The 18,482-nt window shown below is 43.6% G+C and overlaps 1 protein-coding gene across 1 annotated transcript in view; it reads right to left on the reverse strand.

Annotated features, from left to right (window-relative positions):
- The window catches only part of si:dkey-191m6.4 (rho GTPase-activating protein 22), a 31,429-nt gene extending 20,010 nt beyond the window's left edge, over positions 1 to 11,419 (reverse strand). The window contains exons 1-2 of the mRNA XM_053413321.1: positions 11,386 to 11,419; positions 2,610 to 2,809 (exon numbers count right to left, since the gene is read on the reverse strand). Coding sequence (XP_053269296.1) covers positions 2,610 to 2,809; positions 11,386 to 11,419 — 234 coding nt within the window. The remainder of the gene's footprint in view (positions 1 to 2,609; positions 2,810 to 11,385) is intronic.
- Positions 11,420 to 18,482: the final 7,063 nt, after the last annotated feature.

Below are 18,482 nucleotides of genomic sequence, written 5' to 3' on the forward strand. Positions count from 1 at the left end.
GGTACCCTTCCTTCCTTCCTTCCTTCTTTCCTTCCTTCCTTACTCTCAATAACTCCTCTAAAACAAAACGGGTACCCTTCCTTCCTTCCTTCCTTCCTTTCTTTCTTTCCTTCCTTCCTTCCTTCCTTCCTTCCTTCCTTCCTTCCTTCCTTCCTTCCTTCCTTCCTTCCACTCATTGAGCCCTCTAACACTGAACAGGCACACAGACAGATTATCAGAATACATTATCCAGATCAATACCTATTTAGCCCTGAGAACTGAGGCCAAGTGAGCTGCGTGGAGATGCCAGCGTCTGTAGTTCGGCGCCGTTAATCTGCGCACTGGCATCCTCCATCAAACTGGGAGCGGAGTTCTGCCAAAAGCCGCCTCAACCGGAGGGCCGGGCTGTCGCCACTATTAGTCGCCATGGTAACAAATGGAAGGGGTGGGAGCTGTAGATGGAAAGAGCCACAGGGGCAGGGCAGCAACCAGGGGGGGAGGAGAGCTCCCAAGGGTGCTATGTGCTCAGAATCACACGAGTAGCTGGCGAGCGATGAATGAATCAGAAAAGGCAAACACGTAACCCGAGAACACAAATCACACGGGCCAGCTGCAGGGGGACCAAAGTGTGGGTTAGTTTGTGCTCTTCAGTGTCGTAGACTCGAAGCGCGATGACACAGTGACTCTGAAGTACAGCAGTCACTATAAAGGAGAGGTTGCATACATGAGCTGTCAACCAGCCAATTACAGGCCAGGGCCAGATCTGTGTATTGCTATACAAACATACATTACACACTTGTTATCGAAGGGTACCATGTGCACAGGCCCCTGAATCCAGCTGTCCAATGTTAAATACATGCCACAGAGCTCTGACCCCCTCTTTCAACAGCCGATAGTGGACCCCACGCTGCAGCAGCTGCAACTCTTCTCCCTTATCACCAAGATTTCCCTTGACATCTTAGTTGCTGTCTTTTTCAACCTGAGTTCAGCTTTTTCTTTTCGGGTTTTTACATTTTTGCATTTTTTCGCTAGAAACTTCATCAACATGCCTGAGTCTTGTGGAGGATCTCCTGCTGTATTCTCATACGGCTTCTTCGGAAATTCTACTAGTGGAATGAAACAATTCTCTCACTCAGACATACTCCACATGTACAGCCCCTCTGGTGAATGTCTGGAGGATCCCTGGAGTGTCTCATATCTCCACCACCACCCATGTGTTTGTTTTGGTGCAAAATAATCTGTCGTCCCAATATCTGAAGTCCATTTCTTTCAGCAGCGGTTTTATCTTCTCGGGCTGAAAAGGAAAATAAAACCTGTAGGGGCCCTGTGTCGGTTTCGCCCTTTTCCTCCACCATTTTTTCTTCTTGGCAATGCAGGGGGGAGGGGGGGGCATCTCGTTCTGTTATAATGACTTGCCCACACCCCCCCTTAAACCCCCACCACCACTCCCAGCCTCCAATTTCCAATCGATTAGAAGATGAGAGGGAGAAAAAGGGGCCAGAATGACACTTTCACACACATCCGGCTCTCAGAGGGGGAGGGTGTGTGTGTGTGTTTACACAGAAGTGTGCATTTCTCTGAGTGTGTGTGCATTTAGCCATGTGTTGAATCTCCTGGGAGTTGCAAATCGATGTGGGCTGGATGAGTATTGGCAAGGTCTGATTAAAGACAGTCTGTCGAAGCCTTCAGTCATTTGTTCCCCACAGAATGGAGACTGTGTGGAGGAGAACACGTCACTTTGTGTGTGTGTGTGTGTGTGTGTGTGTCCATGATGACAAGGAGTAAAAGACAGTGATGGCAGACGGCTGGTGTCTTTTTCTCTGCTCAGTGAAAACAGCAGGATATCAATGAAAGCGTCAAAATTCCTGTCACGATGATTAATGTATGTTTTAATAATGTGTAATAACATGTGTGTGTGTGTGAGTGTGTGTGTGTGTGTGTGTCAGAAATGTGAACCAGCACCTGGGAAAAAGATATGTGCACGTCTCAACAAAGAATGAGTGGGATTGATTTGTTCTGTGAATATCTTTATGATATTGTTCTACTGGAAGAGGAAACCAGGTGTCTCATGTTGCAGTACAGTGTCCTGAGCTCGGGGTGGTTCACCATTAGTACTGACAAGAAATGAATGAAGGCCCTGTTGCAGTCTGCAGCTGGAGGATATCCAATGTGGACTCCACCACCGACTGACATGTTTGTGTAGCGATGCTGGTCCAGCTGTCAACATCATCTTGTGCATCTGAGAGTGACTTTTATGAACTCTACAATATTTGTTTCAGTATTCAGGTAAGATTTGGTCTGTTACTCTTTCTAAGGCCAGAGGATGCCGCAACTTGGTAAACCCAATGAGGCAAATTGTGATTTGTGAATATGGGCTATACAAACCAAATTAGATTGATTGATTAATTGGTTTATAGACTGGTGTGAATCTGACATTGTTGTGTTGATAGTTCAGCAGGAAGTAGCCTTTTCCTTTTCAATGAAGAAAATGACTGAAAATGTTCCTTTTAAACATTAAGCTATAGCTGCTTTTTATTAGCACATCACAATATGATCCCTCAGGCCAAAGGGCGACTCAGAGTTTCACTGACAGTGTATCTCACTGTGTTAAAAAAAGTCAGGGGCATCACCTGTGGTTTGGTCTCTTCCTCGTCTTTGTAGAAGTACAGCTGATCCGAGCGCAGCACAAACCATCGCAGCTGCCAGTTCTTCATGATGCTGCGCTGCTTCTTCAGCCAGCCAGCCTTCAGGGCCCCCTCCTGGAGGCTGGGGGAGGCAGGCCGGCACGGGCCCCGCGACACCTCGCCCATCACCATGCTCTTGGACCTGGCTACAAACACACACACATAAGGCATTTTAATTCAGTGTATATACAAGCAGTCAGAAAGCAAAGGGCTGGGTAGGTCAGAGGGGGTCGAATTGGTTGTTGCTGGCTCGTGTCTTTTCATTTTCTCTGTAATTGGAGCTTGTGCTCTCCCTCACTCTGTATGCTGCACACACACACACACGCTCTGCCAGGCGCCTCAGCCATGAACACACACACACGCTGCCTTCTGCCCCGGGAGGCTACGCCTTTAGATGAAGGGGGAGAGGGACTGCAGAGAGGCTGGGATGATAGCACAGAGCAGATAAAATACAGACTGTGGGGGGGGGGGGGGGGGGGGGTGTACACACACACACACACACACGTGCACACACGTACACAAACACACCCACCTACACACATAGCCTCAGGTGACAGGGAATCCCCCATCAATTTCGGAAGGTCCTTGACAGAGACTTATTGTGTGTTGCCAGTAGAACAGCAGAGGCTTTTGAGCTGAAATAATAGGACCACATGGGATTGGCTGACTGGCTGCCTGAATCACTCTCAACAAACCGGTGTAGCCTGAACTCAGACAAGGACACATTTGAAAGGGAAGGGATGGTTCGTCCCCATAGAGCCTCTCACATCCTCCTGGTATCAGATCAGCTTTGTGGGAAAATCGATTGCAGTGATAACGTGTATCATTTCAGACTCCTTTATAACAGCTGACTTTGGAAAACACACAAGACCATCATGGATGTTGAGGGTGAAACGAATGAAAATGGCCAGAGGGCTCAATCCTGGTCAGTCAAATAAGACAATTCTATTTGATGATCATGTATAATTTATAAAAAATCAATTGTGCAGACATCCTCCCTGCTGGTGCACATTTTGTGCAACACGCACACACACACGATCAATGCTCAGATGGCGCAGAGGGAGTAAGGGGATGGATAAATGGGGAGGGGGGGTAGAAAATCAATCTCTATTCTGTTTTATTGTCTCATCTCTGTGCCTCATACATACATATAGTTTTAAGCACATGGCTCATGTCATTTTTATTCCATCTCACAATCTGTCTTGTCAGTCAGCAGAGCCTGTTGATCCTCAGAGACGCGCTGAATGAAGAAGAAGTTCTGTTGTTTTGGGCAGTTTAATGAGTGTGATACTTCAATTTTAAAGCAAGTCGTGTGCCTGGTCTTCGTAGGTGAAACGTTTTCTTAGCTGTGAATTGGCTTTTAATATATGAACATAAATTGTTCATGTTTGCCAGGGATATTAGGAACATGATTCAAATATCCTAAGTCAAAACTGTCACCTCAGAAAAAAGAGTAGGCCACAGCAGCAGCTTTAATTAAACACAGATGTTAGATACTTTACCCATTTGTTGGCGAATTACTTAGTATTTTTCGTCGACCAAATATATTTTATCATTTCAGGTCCAATGTTTACTTTAAAAAATCTGTGTGGATTCTGTGAAAAAAAATCTGGTTGTTTCCTACATAACAAAATAGTTTTGGTCCAGATTTGGCCCATTCCCCACATCTGACCCACAACCGACCCACATGGAATGATGGCACATGGGCGGTCCGCTCCGGTTTGCCAGATCTGGGCCACAAGTAAGCCATCGCAATATCGCATGTCAACCAAAGGTGCCAAAGGTTGCTTGAATATTCAGGCATTGTTTGGTGCTATTTGGATCATATTCACCGTTTCACATGTTTGCCAAAAAACTCCCACACATGAGTTGGGATGTTTGAGCCACGTTTGCTGCTTTGCTTTAGTCTACTGGGGAATTTTAAGCTCACATCCATTTTGTTCAGGCTCCTATTGACCTTGGCTTTTTCTAATTTTCTCATCCATCTTGTGCTGATTCCAGTCTTTTCCAGCTTTCTATTTTCACTACCCTACTCTGTCTCCCTCCATTTCTCTTACTTTGACTCGCTCTAATTCTTCCCTCTCTCTTTACGTTAAGCACTGCCGGCACACACACACACACACATACACACACATACACACACAGACAAAGATAAATGCTTTCATTACTGGCACCTAATTAAAGCAGTTTTTGTCCAGTAAATTCCTTTATGGATTAGAGGCACAGGCTAATTATTTTTAATGTTTTTGAGAACTAGGTTAATTTTAAGTATTCAAAAGGGCTCCTCCAAGAAAGCCATTTAAACAGTCTTTGAGGAGAGCATTGTGAACAGGTTGTTGACATGTATCATATTTTTTGCTAACAACGCTATTTTCAGGTTACTGCTCAAACTCAGCGGCTATCGCAGGTCATACGTCATGGATAGTGACTTTACTAATAATTGGAGTATACTTGTTCTCTCCTTATAATAATAACAACTGAATCCAAATACACGAGGTAGTTTTGTTTACAAACTGCAAACAGCAATCACTGATACAGAATATGTTCAAATCGGTGTTAATTAAAGATGTTGTATTTACCCCAAACACCAATCTCTTTTTTTCTGAAAAGTCATTTTAAAATCGTGGTTTCTGAGCTCTTAAAATGGCTCAATACCTCCAGGACCCCTCGAGGGTTAATATTCTACTTGTTTGGTCACCAACAACATCTTAGAAAACCAGTACCTCTGCCTTTCACCTTTCTATTTATCTCCATCATGGGGGAACTGGTCCAGTGGCAGTGATGATTTGGAAAAGCAAACCTAAACCAAAAAGTGTTACATTAAACCCTGATGGGCACTGGGCTGCAGTCTTTCAGTCTCCTTCCTTGTCCTTTTTCTTCACCCCATCAAATCCCTCCATGAGTCTCTGTCCTTGTCTGAACCCGTGTTTGCATAAAAGAGCACCGTTGTTCGACACATCAGCTGCCTGGATCACAGACAGTGGAACGTACAGTGGCTGATGATTCATGCCTGAGTCACAACAACTGATATTTGAGCCTGTGTGTGTTCCAAGCACGACTACCAACTACACGCTGCGCCAATTTGGACCTTCTGCTCAGAGTGATTCAGACCTTCCTTTGCGTGGGTGGAGCTGCTCTGGGATCACTTCTCCCTCCATCAGCCACAGGGCTGAAAATACGCTGTTTTACTGTAAATGTGCCCTTTATGTATAATCACTGCAATCCACTGAGACAGAGAGGGTAATTGTGGCTCATCCATTTACAGTAGCTACCAGTTGAAGAAAGGCAGAGTCTAATTATAGGGGTCAACGTCATGCCTGATGGTGTGTGGCGATGTAGCCTGTCCACAGTATTTATCATGATGAACCCCAATGATAATAGATGTAAATAGACCCCATGTGTCATGTTATTTCAGGGTGGTCGATGAATAACTTAGCTGAATGTCCAGGAATAGCATGAGCACACAGGCTACATGACATAATATTAGGAACAAGCATGTTGGTGGACAGGGGGCGCTAGGTGGCCTGTAAACACTTCATCAAACCTAAACTCCACTTACAATCTGCAGCCAAACAGACTTCAGTAACTAAACTAACAGTTAGGAGACAGGAGTCTGTTGTGCAAAGGTGTTTTTTGAATAAAATGAGAGACTAGTCTGTTGATTAGAGAGCTAGCTGACCTGCATCTGTTTACATGTTCAAGCCTCTAGCGCCACCTGTTTCACTGTGCTCAATGTGGTAGGACTGCGACTTGGACCATTACAAGCTCATGGTGACAAAAGTCAACACAGAACATGTTTATGAAAATCGACTTTCTTTTATCACATGAGTTGAAAGTTTCTTCACACACAACACAAACAGTGATGGGTTTTGTAGGTGTCTTAAATCGATTTTGACTTATCTCTATTGACAGTTATCTGCATATGACCAGATATGACTAAGATATTAACTAATGATTGGATGGCAAATGCAGATGGCACTTTAGCAGATACAGGATAGAGCCAATAACCAATGACTTTGGTCAATGTTTTGGCTATCGACAGCTTTTTGATTTAATTCATACCCATTGTATTTGGTGAATAAAATCCCAGAAGAAAATGTTTCAAAGCCTGAGCTGACCCTCTGCGGAGAAAGATATAAGACACTAACTGATTCAGTTTACCCGAAATACAATTAGGTAAATAGTGATAGGTTATGTTCTAACCTGGTCTGTCATTGACAGATCAAATGAGAAATGCAAGAACTGAAAATGACAATCCTGAACGAGTGCTCTGTCCGTATGAAGCTGGACTCACCAGTGTCAAGTCTAAGAATGCAAGTTATGTTACAATGTGAACAAATGGTTGTCTAAAGACTCATATCAAAACACAAGTGGTAGAACACATGAAGGGACATTTGATGCCCTATTCACACACACACACACACACACACACACACACGCACACTCTCTCTCTCTCTCTCTCTCTCTCTTTCTCTCTCTCTCTCTCTCCCCCACTCGCTGAGGCTTCTGTGATGTCACTTAATGCAGTTTGGAGTCTTATATTTATCACAAGCAGGAAATGGATGTACGGCTCTCGTGCACATCACAGAGGAGCCCTTCCATTAGGATGGCGAGGCAGGTTTTCCACAATAGGTATAGACAACGCTACACATATGGTTAAATCACTTACACACACACGCACACGTGCACAAGCACACAGGCATTCCAGAGGAATTCAATTTCATTAATTTGGTTGTTGTATAGTGATTTATGGCTGGTCGAAAATGGCCGAGTTACAGGTGCATCAGGGTGTAACTTCCAGTTAGCCTATCACTCTTGATTAATGTGTTAACTATCATTTGTGTGTGTGTGTGGGTGTATGTGTGTGTGGTGTGTGTGTGTGTGTGTGTGGCCAATAATGTGCAGCCTGTGCGTGAAAGCTGCGGTGAAGCGGAACTGATCTGCAGTAGCGGGCGGGTGTGTGCATAGCTGTGCATTACCGTGCACGTTATCTCCCTGTGCACGTTATCTGCGTGTGTCAGTGTGCACATTCATTTCTTATCCACGCTGACTGCTCCTGCTCACAGCTTCTAGTCGTGAGGGAGTTCGTTCGTACATGCTTCAAACAGGCAGAGTGTCAGGGTGTCGCTACACTGCAGGACTTTGATCATAAAAACCATGGTAACGCAGATCAAGAAGACGCAGCATGAGAATGAAGCAGCTGATATGTGGGCAATTAAAGCTGCTACTAGATGTCTGATGCCAGCCATAGCAAATGTAGCTCTATTGCAGCTTAGTGTGTGGATGCCTTTTTGCAGGTCAGATTGTTCTTTCATTAAGCAGAACTGATGAATTGATTTCTAGCACTACCCGACTGATCGGCAGGTAGAAGACGAGCTAACCTTCAAAAATCAAACACATCCTCATTCCGCTGATCCCCCTCCTATCCACGTGTCCTCTACCAGGGTCCTAAATGTACCCAAGGTCTTATCATCATATACAGTGCCTTGCATAAGTATTCACCCCCCTTGGACTTTTTCCCATTATGTACTGTTACTAACTGGAATTCAAATAGACTTAAATAAACTTTTTCCCGTTTGATCAACAAAACATGCATAGTACTTTGGAGGTGCAAAATAAATTTTATTGTGACACAAACAATAATGAGAACAAAAAAGTTGACATCTGTTGGGTGCATAAGTATTCACCCCCCTGTGTCCATACTTGGTAGAACCCCCTTTCGCTGCAATTACAGCTGCAAGTCTTTTGGGGTGTGTCTCTACCAGCTTTGCACATCTAGAGATGGAAAGGTTTGTCCATTCTTCTTGGCAAAAAAGATGAAGCTCAGTCAGATTGGATGGAGACCGTCTGTGAACCGCAATCTTCAAGTCTTGCCATAGATTCTCTATTGGATTGAGGTCTGGGCTTTGACTGGGCCATTTTAAGACATTAACATTCTTTAATCCAAACCATTCCTTTGTAGCTCTGGCTGTATGTTTAGGGTCATTGTCCTGCTGGAAGATGAACCTCCGCCCCAGTCTCAAGTCTTTTGCAGACTGCATCAGATTTTCTTCAAGGATTTCCCTGTATTTGGCTCCATCCATCTTTCCCTCTATTCTGACCAGTTTCCCTGTACCTGCTGAAGAGAAGCATCCCCACAGCATGATGCTACCACCACCATGTTTCACTGTTGGGATGGTGTGCTCAGGGTGATGGGCAGTGTTGGGTTTTCGCCACACATAGCGTTTTGCATTGAGGCCAAAAAGTTCAATTTTGGTCTCATCTGACCAGAGCACCTTCTTCCACATGTTTGCTGTGTCTCCCACATGGCTTCTGGCAAACTCCAAACGGGATTTTTTATGGATCCCTTTCAACAATGGCTTTCTTCTTGCCACTCTTCCATAAAGGCCAGATTGGTGGAGTAGACGACTAATAGTTGTCCTGTGGACAGATTCTCCCACCTCAGCTGTGGATCTCTGCAACTCCTCCAGAGTAACCATGGGCCTCCTGGTTGCTTCTCTGATTAATTTTCTCCTTGTCCGACTCTTCAGTTTGGGTGGACGGCCTCCTCTTGGTAGGTTTGCGGTTGTGCCATATTCTTTCCATTTTCTTATGATGGATTTTATGGTGCTCAGAGAGATGTTCAAAGCTCTGGATATTTTTTTATAACCTAACCCTGCTTCATATTTCTCCACAACTTTATCCCTGACCTGTTTGGTGAGCTCCTTGGTCTTCATGATGCTGTTTGTTCAGTAATGATCTCCAACAAACTCTGAGTCCGTCACTGAACAGGTGTATTTATACTGAGATTAAATTGCAGACAGGTGGACCCTATTTACTAATTATGTGACTTGCAAATGTGACTTGTGAATGCAATTGGTCGCACCAGATCTTTGTTAGGGGTTTCACAGTAAAGGGGGTGAATACATATGCACTCAACACTTTTCAGATTTTTATTTGTAAATAATTGTGAAATCCATGTAATATTTCCCCCCACTTCCAAATGATGCACTATTTTGTGTTGGTCCATTACATAAACTCACGATGAAATAAATTTTAATCTGTGGTTATACCATGACAAAATGTAGAAAAGTCCAAAGGGGGTGAATACTTATGCAAGGCACTGTATGTCAGGGCTTATTGTGGGAACTCGTCAGCATTGCTGTTTGATTCTCAGCTAGTATAGGCCAACACCTGAGTGAGCTTATCAGCGTATCAGGTTAAGGTGTAAGGGGTATGGTTCCAATATTTATCAAATGGTGAACTGGGGAACATAAAATCTTGGGTACGTAGGGCATTAGCGATAAAGGACCTTGGTAATGATCGGAACATAGGACTTTGGGCATTAGGAATATGTGAACTTGGAAACGTAAGGTTTTGGGATATAGGACCTTGGAAATATTGGGTGTTGGAAATGTGGGCCAATAGGATGAAAGGACCATTGGAACAAAAGGAACATAGGACTTAAGAACATGGGATGGTGGAAACATTATAAAACAGTCCTTTCTATACAGTAAAGCTAAGCTAGTTATCTTTTCTCTAGGATCATGAATGCTGCAGCTATGAAAGATCAATAAAAGGCTCAATGACATTTATATCATCAATTTCATACTTTGAGGGTGTTCATTGACATTCCACTTATCCAGTTCCCTACATTGTCACATATACACTGGTTAGTGTTGCATCCCCTTTATATGCTGCTCTGATCCTAAATGAGTACATACTACATATTTCACATATGTCACATCACTCTTTATCCGTGGGCTTCATGCAACAATTGTGACACCCTCAGCAGGGAAGCATCAATTTGCAGAACGTATGCTTAGAATGCTTCTCACACAGATGCATCCATCTCTCTCCTTTCCTCTTTCCCAACAGAAATGCAGGGTGAGTGTCTTTTTTTCCCATCTTGATTTTCTCATTCACACAATGAGCTGAAAATGGGACCTTAATTCTGATAATACTGAAACCATCAGGCTTTTAAACGTTACTTCACGCAGCCTAATTGTGACATTGTAATCAATTGAGCGATAATTTACAAATGTACACAGCGCATCAGTCCTATTAATAAAGCCAGTCGAATCTGCTCTGCCATCGTAATGTATGCAAATGCAGATTTAATCCACTTTGCCTCCAATTTCATGCCCCTCCAGCAGAGGATCTGCACATCACTCTCCCATTGTTGGGAACTATTCATTTCATTTTAATCAGCTCAAGCTATATAATTGTCGGCATGGAGATTAGCGCCAGGGAAGGAACACACACATGCTCACATGCACAAATTAATACGTCCATGCACACACAGCAGCTGACGGCAGTCTGTGAGTGTCGCAGTGATGAAACTAGAGATGCTGCTCGCTCCTCTTAATAGAATTCACGCTGGCAGCGTTGACCAGTCGTAGTAGAATGCTAATGTACACAAGAGAGGTTCCTTGCGTGGGCAGAGCAGCCGCCTCATTCAGAAATACATGACTTCACTGCAGTAGGAAAATAGACTGGAGATGAGGTAAAGAGGGAAAAAAGTGTTTCTGTAGACATAGTCTTGTGTAAAAATCATCTGAATTACAGCAGAGATGGCACTTCAAATAAATGGCATGTCAGGCTGGAGTCAGAGCATCACTGAAACATCCTGTGATCTGATACAGTCTCATCCCAGCTCCTGTCATCAGGGATGAGGAGGCAGCTCCTGCAGCCGGCAGGTACAGTGTACAGTAGGTGTGAAGGCAGAGCAAGCATGTCCTACCTCTCCTGGTCTGTCTGATCTTTGGGCTCAGCATTGCTGTCATCGCTCGTCCGCACACTCTCCTGTCGGCATGTTCATGTACATCCACACGCACCCCACCCCTGCCTCTGCCTCTCTGCTGTCTGTGCCTCTCTCCTCTTCCTCCTCCTCCTCTCTCTCTCTCTCTCTCTGACCTTCTGCAGTGCAGCCAGCCACTCGGGGGTTGGGCGAGCAGGGGAGGAGAATGGAAAGAGAAGGGGGTGGTGAAGGAGAGGCAGGAGGAGGAACTACCCCCACCTTTTTTTTCACTATGTGCACACACGCCCAGTGGCCTCCACCCCTCCCTGTTACATTATTCATGGTGGTACATCCGCCTGGGGTTGATGGAGGAGGAGCTGGGGAGGGGTCTTCCACCAGCGGAGCGCAGGTCTGACCAGGGAACAGATGCTTGGTTTGAAGTGGTCTTACCTATTTGCAACAGCTGCTTTTTTTTTCAACTGTAAAGATTTGCATATGTGTGATGGGGAGAGAAAGAGAGGAGGAGGGGTGTTCATCTGGCGCGTCTCCTCCTTCTGCACCTAATTAAGCTTTGGAGGTCCTCAGCTTGTCTCGGCCTCCTTCCCTTAATCACTCATTTCCACACCCCTTCTTCTCTCTCTCTCTCATTTTCTTTTCACCTCTTTCTATCTTTGTCTCTATCTTTATCTAGCTTTACCTCTCTATATATATTTACTCCATCTCTGTGTTTATCTCTATCTCTATTTTTTTAATCTAGATTTATCTCAATCTATTGTTGTCTCAACTCTATTTTTCTGCCTTTAACTTCATTTGTGTCTTTATTTCTATATTTATCTTTAACTCTATTTTTGTGTTTATCTCTATCTTTACCTATGTCTCTGTCTTCTGTCTCTATCTTAACTCTATCTCTCTCAATCTTTGCCTCTGTCTTCTAGATTGATCTTAACTCTATCTCTTTCTCAGACTTGTCTTTAGCTCTATCTATGTCTCTATCTTATTTCGGTCTCTATCATAACTCTATCTCTGTCTCCGTCTTTATCTTCATCTCTATCTTTACCTCTATCTCTGTCTCAGTCTCTATCGTTATCTGTATCTCTAATTGCCCATGTATTGTATGATCTCCTTCTCTCCCCAATGCCTCATTTCATCTAAACCACTCTCATTAACTCTTTTTGTCTCCATCACTTTTAGCTCTCTAAGAATAATGCTGCCTTCGATTCAGACTCAGTCGTGGGAAATTCCCAACTTGTACAGTAGGTCGTAATTACCTCCTCCAGGCATTCCAGTGGCACAACTCACAGAAACCATGGGAGAAAAAAATGAATACAATTCCCCCTCTAACGAACAATGTCCTGTCGCCTCGAGCTGCAGCAGCCTGTAATTTACATGAAAGTGTTTAGGAGTGTGGCACTGGTAGGGAGAGAACTTTATATCTGACAGGGAAAATGTCACCAGTGTATTTTGGAACTTTTTGGTTTTTGACTGTCTTTTGACACACATTTACAGTAATGATATTTGAGTTTACGTTTCATCAGTACAATTTCTGTCTTTTTTGTCACCTGTTCTACTCGCGATTCCAGCTGTCGTTCCTGAACAAGCCCCAGTGTAGTTCCTACTCACTCATTACTGCAGCTCAATGCTCCACATGTTAAATCCTCAGATATCATTTGCCTTCCAATGGAACTCGTGAGGTCATGGTTACATGGCACTGGGGCCGGTCGGCACCTGTTTGTCCGATCTGGGCCTCAAGTAAGCTAAAGCGAGCAATACTGCATGTAAACCAAAGGTTGCCTGAATTAGTTTTGTGCTACTCAGGCCTTTTAATACATCGGCCACTTTAGGTTCTTATCTAGAATTATACCTTGTCGAGAGCATGATTGACAAAAAAGACCAACCCATGTTTATGAACTTTTGTGCCACATTTGCTTTTTTACAAATGGGCCACTTTAGGCTCACATCCATTTTGTTCAGGAAGGACAGAAGTGACGCATCATTACCTAAGGTGGCAAAATCTGTATGCTATCTTGGGTCTATAGAAGCTACGGAGGTTACCAGACATTATTCAACAAGTAGCATAAATTAGTGTAAGACAGGCATGGGCAAAGTGACAAATTGTTAAGATTAGGCTGTTGTTCCAGCGAAAAAACTCCCATAGCCTGCGCCATTTCTAAAATGTCAGAAAAAATGTCATAACCCGTTATAACTCTGCCCTCTCAGAAAAGTCTGAGGTAAACACCACAAGAGGGGGCAGAACTGATTGATCAAGTGGTTGACAGCCCTAAAGAGCGTGCTCCGCTTTCAAGGAGTTTCTTTGCATCGTCTCCCTACTTTCCTACTCTCAGTCTCCCCCTGAAGGCCGCCCCTTGTCGTTGCTGTAGCAGCTGTGCTACAGCAGCCGGGCTTCCCTCCTCCCAGTGTACAGAGGATAATGGCCTTAAGCCCTGCATGCAATTGAATCAGAGGGTCGGCCTCACGTCAACCACAGCTGCTCTTATTACAGAGCAAAGAGGGAGGGCGAGGCGAAGGGGGCGGAGGTGGGTGTGAGTGTGTGTGACATACAAACACATACACACAACCCAACATGCAGCTAAAATGAAGGAGCAAATGCTCAGATAGATCTGAGACACCCACTCAGAGCCATTCCAAATGAGGCTGACCGAAACAGAGATTGGGGTCGCGTGAGCGGTAATGAAACACTGAACGATGAGGGACACGCCGACAAGAAACCAAGATGAAGCAGAGCGAGGGAGGAGTGATGCACACACACACACACGCACACACAGAAACACACACACACACACACACACACACACACACACACACACACACACACACACACACACACACACACACACACACACACACAGACACACACACACACACACATATACAGATGCACAAACACACCAAGAAGCCAAAATGAGACAGCAATAAAAAAGCCTAAGCTGCCAGTGTTTGGTTAAAGCCTGGGGTTGGAAGACAGCGGTGAGGCCACACTGTGCTACTGGGTGTGGCCCTGGGTGTTGTTTCACTCTGACTTTATCATCCTCTCTTTGTTATGTTATCACAGAGCGGGCTGTCGAACTATGGAAGTAGAAAAGCAGCGTGAATGTTTGAAGCCACACAGCAAGACATGGCGGCACTCGACCATAGCTTTCCTCTTTTGGTTTTGCCATACACACTGCTCTCTGTTCCTCCCCGTGTACACTTGGCTGGCACCATGACTCCTCTATACACAAGCTGTATATCAGAGGTCGATCGGTATTCAGGCTGCCCCCAAGCTTAATGTGAAGGACAATCTGAATAAGTCCCTGTTAAGGTGGAGACCTGTGACCCAGACAAAAAAATCTGGGACTTCTATCAGTAAAGACCAGCACCACAAATTTAAATAAAGCAACATCCCTTTTAAATTAATTTGACAAAGAAAACAACATCATACTAATAATAGCGTTTCTTTTTCACCAAAATATGTGTGCCTCCGCTAACCAGTGCAGTTTACATGTACATATTTCTACATACACAAATGTGAAATAATTCTCTCACTTTGTTTTCCGGAGATATCACATACACAAGGCAAACAATTTGCTTTTACCTTTGACAACAAAATTCCGTCCAGGTCATCCTTGAGTCTAGGTTTATCCCACTTGGCCGTCATTGGCTGTACTGATCCAAAGTGGAGGAGACTATGTTGAACCGGTCTGTACTTTAAGAGCTACAGTCAAATACAACCTGACTGAGCGTCACTCAGAAAGCTTATATTCAATTATTGTTTTTTTTCAGTTTGGTTTTAATTAGGTATTTGATGCTATGAAAACGGGATGAACGCCATGATTGACAGCGGAGACTGACTCTCGATTGGTCAATGTTATGTATAGGCTGGGCTGCGCTACTCTGGCTCCCAATGACCTCATTGGTGCAAGATGGCATGCCTTCTTATGTTCACAATATTTTGGCTTCATTTCTAGTGGGAGAAAGTGGAGACATCTTTGGTCTATGGTTGCACAATGCTGCTCTGCTGGAAGTCACGCGTCAATGTACTTGTGTCTAGACTCCAGGAAGTAACTGAACTAACCATGACCCACAAACAGTTACCAGGGCGGCTAGCTCGGAGCATGCTCCTGGCTACAGAGGTGCATCTGATTCCCTGAATACGTCATGAACCTTTAAGCACAACCTGAATTCAAGGTCACACAGACGGCTTGTGCGGTGCCTCCTGAGGGGCGACCCGGGTCTGAGGCTGCAGAGACACTTTATGTTGAATATGAAATCAGTATCACTGATGGTGTTTATATTTCCTCTGTCACCACTGAGATCAAATACTGTCTCTGAGGATGAACCCTGCTCTGAATGCTAACAAGTGCTAACAGGATCCAATGTTTAGAAAAACCCTTTAAAATATTGATACAGACGATGATCAAAATTTCATACTGGCGGGGATGGGCTGCACTAAAACAGACCCGTGGGTGGCTGGTGAAGGTGTGACTGTGGACTTAGCATTATTTATTGATCGCCAGCCACTGACTGTGATGAGCCACATCAGCTAGAGATTGTATTGAAGTTGAACATCTAAGCCCAATTCAGCAGCTCGCTTCCATTATATTCTCTCCAACATTTAACTCATGTAAACTGTCCCACTCGCAGCCACAAAATAACCCGTTGTTAGCAGGGAAATACTGAAACAGAGATGTTTTCTTTCAGCAACACTGCAGCGGCTGCAGCCCTCGTCCTTTAATCAGGAGAGAGACAATTACGTTTGTGTTCACAAGGAGAGGATTGTGACTGACTGAGGAGACATAGAGCAGACAGGTGTTTCCCATGTGTCTGCCTCTGTCTGTCTCCGTCTCCCTGCCCCCTTAGCCCGCCCTTACCACTCTGTCACTGACAATTACCACAGGGCCATGATGTCATCCACTAATGGTTATGCGAGGAGCTGACAGGACTGTGGCGTATGCAATATGGATGGTGACCCAGACTGTGGTCTGTCTCTTTGTCTGAATTCTCTCAGTCAGTGTTTTTGTCAGTTGTTGAGTCAAAGCAGTTTTCAGAAGACGAGCTGCTCTGAAGATGCAAACAAAATGATCAAATTTTATTAATATTATTATTATTATATTCAGGAAGCATCTTTTGGCCTTTTCTCACACATCTGACAGAAACTATACACTTGTATTTGAGTCAATCCAGCTAGACTGTATAAAAAGATGGACGACGTGTCTCCACATCTCCACTATCTACAAATGAAGTTAAAATATCCTGAATACGAACGCTGCCATTGATCGATTGAAGCCAGCATTGGTGATCGGGGGATGGAGTTGCAGTACTGTGGCCATGTTGATACAGATACTCGACAAATCATGAGTCACTGTAAGCTGTCAATTACGTTGTTTAACCAAGTATTTCATTTCATCTCGGCCCCAAAACCTTGGTGTCCCATCTCACGATGTAAAAAATTTGATCTGCTCCTAAATTTTCTGGGGGTTTTCGTGTTTGATGCCCTACGTGTCCTCAATAATTTGTAATCCTGGTAGCTATAAAACAGCAAACACTGATGAAAATTGTACGCAATAAAAATGAACCTACGAGAAAACCTAACACAAAAATTATTATTTCACATGTACTTTTTGGAGGTTAGCCTAACATTTCGGCAGAAAAAACGCAATAGTTACCACATCTACACTTCCCCTACTGTTTGTTTGCATATTGCATCTTGTGGACAGGTAAACAGGATACGTGATTCAGTCAGGATATATATGTATACAAATAAATCTTTAATTTTAAGAAGGAAATATTCCCGAATATGAAATAATGTAGTGTAAATATTTCTTCAACTGTGACAAAAAAGTAAATTCCATAATGTTGATGCATATATATATATTAGATTACAGAGGTCACAGAAAGAACTAATATATATATATATATATATATTAGATTACAGAGGTCACAGAAAAAACTTACTTTAACTTCTTAATTGCAGAAGCATGTGTTGCATGTTGTGCATGGTTGAAGTGTCACATCCATCATACTCTCAACTCCCAGAGGTTCATCATTAAGCTGGAGCAATTTATAGGCCTCTGCTCTCTGTCCTTCCCGTTTTCACTGTAACACTGCTTCCTCACAACAAGCCGAGTCAATACCAGGCACTTGTCCCTTTAATGAGTCTATCTACCGAGATCTTTATCCAGTCCACTCAGCTCTCTTCGGCTCAGCCAAGTGGTGAAAACCAAATGACACGGACCTCCGGGGTTATTCCCTGTTAAGACTGTATCGAGTGTTCGTACGAAGGCAGATGACAGCAGAGTGTAAAGGCATTGATTGTGATCTGGAGGTAAAGGGGATTAAACTGCGAGCAGACGCTGTGGCCTTCATCCGCTTAGCAAACAATGTCTTCTAAGACAATAGCGCAGCCTCAGTAAAACAGAAAGCACAAGAGCTACTAAAGCTCCAGTGCTTTCACACTCTATGAACCTAGTGCTGGTTTGACTGTAGCTAACAGAACTGCATACATTATCATATGGCACCGCAGTTTTGCATTCTATAATATAATTCATTTCATAATGCCTTCAATGAAAAGCCAGCAGCTTAGTTATTATTTTTATATAGTTGGTGCCTACAACATATTGAATAACACTATACACATATTTACGGAAATTCAAATGTAACTTGATGGAATCTAGTTACTTTTCAATGTTATTTTTTGAGTGAGCAATTGATGCTTTTTCTGTGAAGTATATAAGTTAGTAAGTATGTACGTAACAGTATATAAACATAATTCATGATGAATAACTCCCCCCCACAGAACCAGAATATGCCTTATCTGCTATCTTTGATGATGGATAACAGTCTTTTTTGCCATAAGTTCTTCATTAGAGTGTCTCACTCAGACATTTATGTTCACACATGCACCTCCTCTGGAAGAAAATATGGAGGAACTGCAGAGTCCAGTGCATGTCTGAAAGCAGCTTTACATACATTTATCAAATTGTTTAAAACTATCCAACACTGTAACATTATATATACATCTGATAATTACATAAAGCTAGTTAATTAACAAATATTTATATGAGTGATGTGGGTGGGCCAGTGGCTTCCAGAACCATTCCCGG

The sequence above is a fragment of the Pleuronectes platessa genome, chromosome 21, assembly GCF_947347685.1.
Source record: "Pleuronectes platessa chromosome 21, fPlePla1.1, whole genome shotgun sequence".
Lineage (NCBI taxonomy): Eukaryota > Metazoa > Chordata > Actinopteri > Pleuronectiformes > Pleuronectidae > Pleuronectes > Pleuronectes platessa.